The 7,500-nt window shown below is 38.8% G+C and overlaps 2 protein-coding genes across 3 annotated transcripts in view; both read right to left on the reverse strand.

Annotated features, from left to right (window-relative positions):
* The window catches only part of tbk1 (TANK-binding kinase 1), a 130,735-nt gene that overhangs the window by 63,736 nt on the left and 59,499 nt on the right, over nt 1–7,500 (reverse strand). The gene's annotated exons all lie outside the window — the stretch shown is intronic.
* The window catches only part of dusp16 (dual specificity phosphatase 16), a 10,370-nt gene continuing 7,683 nt past the window's right edge, over nt 4,814–7,500 (reverse strand). For both annotated transcript variants that reach the window (XM_080051265.1, XM_080051264.1), the window contains one exon: nt 4,814–7,500. This exon is cut by the window's right edge and continues 163 nt beyond it. In XM_080051265.1, coding sequence (XP_079907391.1) covers nt 7,498–7,500 — 3 coding nt within the window. In that variant the 3' untranslated portion in view covers nt 4,814–7,497.

A 7,500-nucleotide genomic window follows, 5' to 3' on the forward strand; every position in this document is an offset into this window, starting at 1 on the left:
TCTTCATCTCTACATTACTTAATGGAAAATGCTCTTTAATGACAAGATTTTTTGGGGGAATTTGGTAGAAATGTTGTCAGTAGTTTATATAATAAAAACCAAAATGTTCATTCTACTCAAACATATGCCTCTAAAGAGTAAAACGAGAGACACTGAACATTTGGAGTGGGCTCTTAATTTTTTTCCAGAGCTGTATATACAGATTCACTGGTTTCTACCTTAAAGTTCAAACATTCACGGAGGAGGTTAGCGTTCACAGTGAGATCTTTAAATATTCCTAAATACAAAATATGTTTTTTTAATTTGGTCAAAAAATAAAAACCTTCCTTTCAAATAACGCTGCAACTAACTAATAATAATAATAATAATAATACATTCATTTTATATGGCACCTTTCAAGGCACTCAAGGTCGCCTAACATGCATAAAACAATTGAGGCAAAAACACAATTAAAACAAGTTTAAAAAGCACAGAGCTTGCAGCAGATTTTCAGTCCACTATCAATAAAACATTTTAAAAAAGCCAAAACTAACGCTTTTTACTAGTTTAATCCAAAATCAGTGAATATCTCCTCATGATCCACTACCTGTCTGTACTGTATGTGAGCTGGGAAAATAGCTAGTGTTAATACACAGCCTAGGCTCTGTAAACTGGTGTGTACAGAGCCTATAAAAGGAATGTAAATAGAGCAGCCTGATTTGTACCCTTTGTTTACATACCAGTTTACAGTACAGAGCCTAGGCTGCGTATTAGCACTTTTTTTCAAGGCAGGTAGCAGATCATGAGGAGATATTCACTGATTTTGACAACAGACATTATCCAAAATCACTGACTCCACCTTTAAAGAAACCAATTAAAAAAACACATACCCAGATTTGAGCTAAACCATATCACGTCAGAGCTGACAGCTGACGTCAAAGATAACAGGAACCGTTTGTTTTACAAAGACAAGACACCGATAAATAAACCCGGTGAAACCTTCCGGTAACCCCGACTGGAACACACACACAGGGACACACACACAGGGACACACACACACAGGGACACACACACACACACACACACACACACAGGGACACACACACACACACACACACACACACACACACACACACACACACACACACACACACACACACACACACACACACACACACACACACACACACACACACACACACACACACACACACACACACACACACACACTTCCCTGGCAACCGCTTACCATTCAGGCCAAGTCAAACAACAGAAAAAAAAAACCTCCGAGCGAGGCAGCGGGCATTCGCGGATACTCTACCCAGGAATGAAAGCCTATTGCTGGGGGAGATAACGCCTAGTGCCCCGCTACCCCTAACACACCTGTTCCGACAACATTACGTGTTTTTCTTTTACTAACCAAGGTACATACAGCTTGAATTCAGGTGTTATTTTATTTATATTTTATTAGTATTCAAGCGTGGACCTACACCTTCATTTGTCTCACACTACGCCAAATCCCATTCAAAACTCACGCAATTTACGGTAAAATAGAGCCCTATACATCATACATGTTCCCTTGTATTAAACAGGGTTTATTGGGAGCCTGTGCTTGATCTTCTCGTAATTTCGGCCTAAATATGATCCACTATATGTCACTTAATGTTAAATAAATTACGAGTAAAGCCCAATGCTGGCGTTGGTTACTTCGCTGTCGAATTCTGCCAGGTGACGCTCAATTTCTATGGCAAAGGTGGTGATAAAAGTTGAATTTTAATATATACAGCACATGTGTGTGTGGTTGGGTGTGTGCCGATTTGAAGCTGGGATCCCAATACCTTGTTAAAATGTGTGATTTCATGTGTATTCGCCTTAGAAACATCAACAAAAATAAAATAATGTGGATTTTCTAATGGAGTCTGGTCTCTCAAACGAAGGGCCACCTCTCCTCTCTAGGGCAGATCATATTGCCACGGGTTACATTAAAATGTTGTGCAAAGGTTGGACCATTTAAACCGACCAGTGCATTATAAGATAGCGTACTTATATTGCCATTATGTGACAAAGGGTCATTAAAGAATACATGTTTAGATTGACCGTCTAAAATTGACCATCTATCCGCAAGAGAAATGTGTAAAACAAATGACGTGTTAAAACCAGCCTTACCTGCAAGTGTGCGCTTCATCAAACACTCCTGTTAACATTAGAAAAACATGGCACAAGTCAGCGTTTATTTCCCCTTGGCTCCAGGATTTTTTTTTTAAACCGGCTCCTTTGAACAAATTGTATCCGAAAAAGTGACTTATTTTTCGGCGTAGAGAAGTTGGTATCGGCCGCTCGGCTCCGGGGAGATGTGACCCGTATTAAAACTCCACTTGACTTTGAATCATGTGGAAACAGCAGCAGCAGTTCAACCAGGGAAACAGAGAGAGTGATGGGAGGAGTATGGCCCTGAGTATGGACTGACAGGCTGATAAACAGAGAGAGAGAGAGAGAGAGAGAGAGGGAGAGAGAGAGAGACACGCACGCACGCACGCACGCACACACAGACTGATAAACACACACACACACACACACACACACACACACACGCACACACGCACTCTCTAACTCACTCACTTGAAAAAAAAGTTAATTAATCATCTCAAATTGCAAAATAAATAAAGTAAAAATAAATAAATAAATAATAAAAATATATTATTTTAATAGGAGAATCAGGAGTTGATCGCCTTCCAGTCAAAACTCGGGAAATAAAGCAGGTCTCATTATGTGTGTGCGTGTCTGTGTGTGTGTGTGTACAGTGTGAAGATAAGGACGCCCCCTGCTGCTCGTTTATAAGATCACACTATAATATGAGGTTAGAAGTAACTGAGTAAATTTACTCTCAACTACTGTAATTTTATACACATTTAATGTACTTTTATTTAAGAAAAAATACCTGAAAAGGATAACCAAATAATTGAAATCTAAATTATTGTTAAGTGTACAATTTAAATTTCTGCATAGACGTTCCACTTTTAAAGTCTCAAATGACTACCACTGAAGTAAAACTAAGGTTGCGTTCCGAATCGCATACTCTTTCTTTTTTCTATTCTACATACTACATCCGACGATAAAAATAATCTAGTTAGGATGCAGTAGGCATACTATTGGGACATACTTTACTCTCTTATTTCATCATAACATGGCTCCTTGATCTTGCCTCTTGCTTTTATATCCGTCGCATCCCCGTTTGTTTTCATATGGAGGCTTCGTCGATGTGACGTCACTTCACGTGCGCAGTGGATTGTGGGTCAGAATCGCCCAAATAGGATGCAGTTTTCAACACTAACAATCTTGGCCGCATGAAGTAGGACATCCGGGTACTTCTAACCATCCTAAATCTGGCCACAAGAATCGGGACATCCTAAATCTTTTTTCTACCAAACTAAATAAGTAGAAAGTATGAGATTCAGAACGCAACCAATGTAATTTTGTACAGACTTTATTTTACAATCTTCTCTGGTTTAGACACATGTGTGGTTGCAGAGTTTGTCCAGAGCTGTTGCATGTCATGTATGATCATCAGAGGAAAAATGAGACCGTTTCAGAAATATTTAAAAGTTCCTCGTAGCACCTTTTAAATGTCTATAAAAATCCTTTTGAAGTGGAATATTCATTTGGAATCAGTAAACATGAAACACAAACTCACAACCACGTCTTTATACATTTCTTTAATCAAATCTTTTCTGTCCAAGTGCAACAACATGTTTCAGTCCGACGCTCTAAACTAGAGTCCCAGCCTCTTAACTAACTGTGTGTCCACAGACAGACAGACAGACAGACAGACAGACAGACAGGCAGACAGACAGAGAGGCAGACAGACAGACAGACAGACAGACAGACAGACAGACAGACAGACAGACAGACAGACAGACAGACAGACAGACAGACAGACAGACAGACAGAGAGGCAGACAGACAGACAGGGAGACAGAGACAGAGACAGACAGACAGAGAGGCAGACATGCAGGCAGGCAGACAGAGAGACAGACAGACAGACAGACAGAGAGGCAGAGAGGCAGACATGCAGGCAGGCAGACAGACAGACAGACAGACAGAGACAGAGAGAGGGCGAGAGAAAGAGAGAGAGACAGACAGACAGACAGTAAGACACAGACACACACAGACAGGCAGACACACACAGACAGACACACACACAGAGACACACAGACACACACACACACACAGAGACACACAGACAGACAGACACACAGACAGACAGACAGACACACACACACACACACACACACACACAGTTAGTTAAGTGTCCATCCATTTTGATTCAAAGTGTAAACGGGTCACGAGAACTGGAGCTTTTATATTTGCTAGATCAACTTTTTGATACTGTACGTAGAATTTGAAAATTTGAGTTTTTCTAACATTCTCATTCATGAACTCATTGACCAAAAAGAGGAACATTCTCTCTTTAAAACACTCAAAATGTATGATTGTTTTCAGATAACCCTTCTTTTTTTTTATTGGTTTATTTGAGGGACATTGCACACTAATAAACAGTCAAACTGTCAGTGCGCCAGAGTTAGCGTAAGAGGCTATAGTTTGCATCTGTTGTCCCCTGCCAGGTATTAAAAAGGAAACCCCAATCTAACATGGACAAGTGTTGCTGTGCTATTTGGGTTGATATGGTATCGAATCTAAGATGTTTATTTAGTCTGTTCCACGCGTTACACACATTTCTCTCCACAATATTTTATCCTCGTCGAAGTCCAAATCTGCGTCCAAACACTATTCTCCTTTTAAAGTCTGTAAAAAGTCCTTGTGTTTTTGAACGTTAAAAAAAAAAAAAAAAAAAAAATCTAGTGCACACTGAGTTTTCTTCACTTCTCTGTGATTTGATGTGTCTGTGAATTTCCAAGTTTTTCTCCATGACGTTTAATCGCTTAGTTAGAAGTCCAACGTTGCTCCAAATTGTCCGTCCCATACGTTATAGTCCCGTTAAGGTCTCGTTGTATTCCCACGTCCATACTGAGATTTTTAATTTAGCCTCAAAACTCAAAGTATCCTCGTAAATTTCTAGATTATTGAGAATTTTTTTTCATCCGACGAATTTAGAATTTTTCCACGTTTTCAAGCATTCTCTCCACAACATATAAACGTCTGTAGGAGTCCACACTGCTTGAAAAATGTCCTTCTCGAGCGCTATATATATAATCCATGTTGAAGTCCTTGAAAGTCCTTGTGTATTTCATCTTATGTCATCATGAGACTGAATGTGCCTTACCACATATCAAGTTATCTCACAGGAAAATAAAGTTAACAAAAAAAACAAAAAAAAAATTAGAGCGCAGGGGTTTTTTTTCCAGATAAACTTTTGTGTGTGATATTCCTGTACAGTTTGTCAAAGTCAAATTGTTTCTCATTGTATTTCATTTTAACGTTGTTTTAAGGAGTCCAATGCTGCTTCAAACGTGTCCTTCTCGAGCGTTACAATCCATGTTAAAATCTGTAGAACGTCCGTAAAAAGTTTCCTAGTATCTCGTTTTTTCAATTCTCTCACGGTAAAATTAAAGTAAAAAAAAAAAACTTTCGTGTCTGTTTTTTTGATGTAAATTCTTTAAGAAATGTTTCATAGTATCTCAGCACATCTCAAGAGACTTCTATAACCTCCACACAGCGACTGTCTCGCTGCAACTAAAACTCTAAAGTTTGAAGAAATCAAAAATCTAAATATTTCAATTTATTTTACCCTTGCATTAAACCGTGGTTCAGATTTTCTATTTCGGCCTCCCGTAGCTTTCCAGCAGGTAGTTGACCAGGTTGTCCACCCAGGTCTGTCTGTCTGTCTGTCTGTCTGTCTGTCTGTCTGTCTGTCTGTCTGTCTGTCTATCCATCCATCCACCCAGGTTGTGATCCTTGAAGGTCCTAGATATCCCCTGTGTTCCGAATCTCATACTCTTTCTTTTTTCTATTCTACATACTACATCTGATCATAAACAGAATCTAGTTAGGATGCAGTATGCTACAACTGGGACATACTTTTTATATCCGTCTCATCCCCGTTTGTTTTCATACGGAGGCTCCGTTGATGTGACGTCACTTCAGGTGCACACTGGATTGTGGGTCAGAATCGCCCAAATAGGATGCACTTTTCAACACTAACAATCTTGGCCGGATGTAGTAGGACATCCGGGTACTTCTAACCATCCTAAATCTGGCAACAAGAATCGGGACATCCTAAATCTTTTTTCTACTAAATAGAAGAAAGGTATGGGGACTGGAACACAGGGATAATTTCTGATGAACAACCTTTTACAACATGTCACGCCAATAACATCACTTTGCCCCCTGGGTAATTCAAGAAACCCCCCACCAAACCAACCCTGCGTTCCAAATCTCATACTCTTTCTTTTTACTACACTACATACTAAAGTACAGAAGAGTTTTAGTCTTTTTACTACACTACATACTAAAGTACAGAAGAGTTTTAGGGCCACAGACAGGAGAGAAAAAGAAAAAAAAAAGATAAGGCAGATTTTTTTTCCCCATTATGTCAAGAAATGTCAAGAATAAAGACGAATACTCCAAAATGCTATTGGAGTTAGTGGGGCATTTATGTATTTTCAGCATACTACAATTGACGTGCATGTATTGGGACATCCTAAAACTATTTCTGGCGTACTAAATAGTAGGGAAGTATGGAGATTGGAACGCAGTGTTGGGACCTACATGACACCTCGTTGACTTTTTATTTTCTGCTTAACATTTACCTTTTAGTTTAAACAATGTCCTTAGAAACCTGTAGAGTATACGCCATGTTAGTTGTTTATTTTATTTTGTCTTTTGTTTGTGTGTTCACTTTTTTCAGTTGTGTGTTTGTGTCCAAAAAATAAAGAATTAAAAAAAAAAATATCTGCATTTTTTTTTTTTTCCAAACTTAATAGTTTAAAATTTAGCCGCAAAACTCCAAACATCTAGTGCCGGACAGGTGCCTTGTTGACTTTTTAGTTTCCAACGTTTCTCTCCACAACATTTAGTCGTCCTTGGAAGTCCAAACTGCTTCAAAATCGTCCTTTTTGCGCGTTTAAAATCCACGTTGAAAGTGTGTAGAGTCTGTTAAAAGTTTTCATAGTATCTCATTGTTTTTCAATAGACTTCTAAAACCTCCATACTCCCGGAGAAACTGGACCGTAGATGAGAGATGTTGATTTTTTTTTGTTTCCAAATCCCAACGTATTTCTCCGGGCAATTTTATTCTAAATAGGAGTCCAAAATGCGTCCTTCTTGCGCGTTTAAAATCCACGTTGAAAGTGTGTAGAGTTTGTAGAAGGTTTTCATAGTATCTCATTGTTTTTCAGGACACTTCTATAACTTCCATACTGCCGGAGAAACTGGATTTCAATACACTTCTATAACCTGTGATGTTGAATTATTATTATAACGTTTTCTCCGGGCAATTTTCATGCACGTTTAAATCCACGTTAAAAGTCTGTAAAACGTTTTCATAGTATCTCAATGTTTTTCA

Source organism: Ammodytes marinus (genome assembly GCF_949987685.1).
Source record: "Ammodytes marinus genome assembly, chromosome: 22".
In the NCBI taxonomy this organism is placed as follows: Eukaryota; Metazoa; Chordata; class Actinopteri; order Uranoscopiformes; family Ammodytidae; genus Ammodytes; species Ammodytes marinus.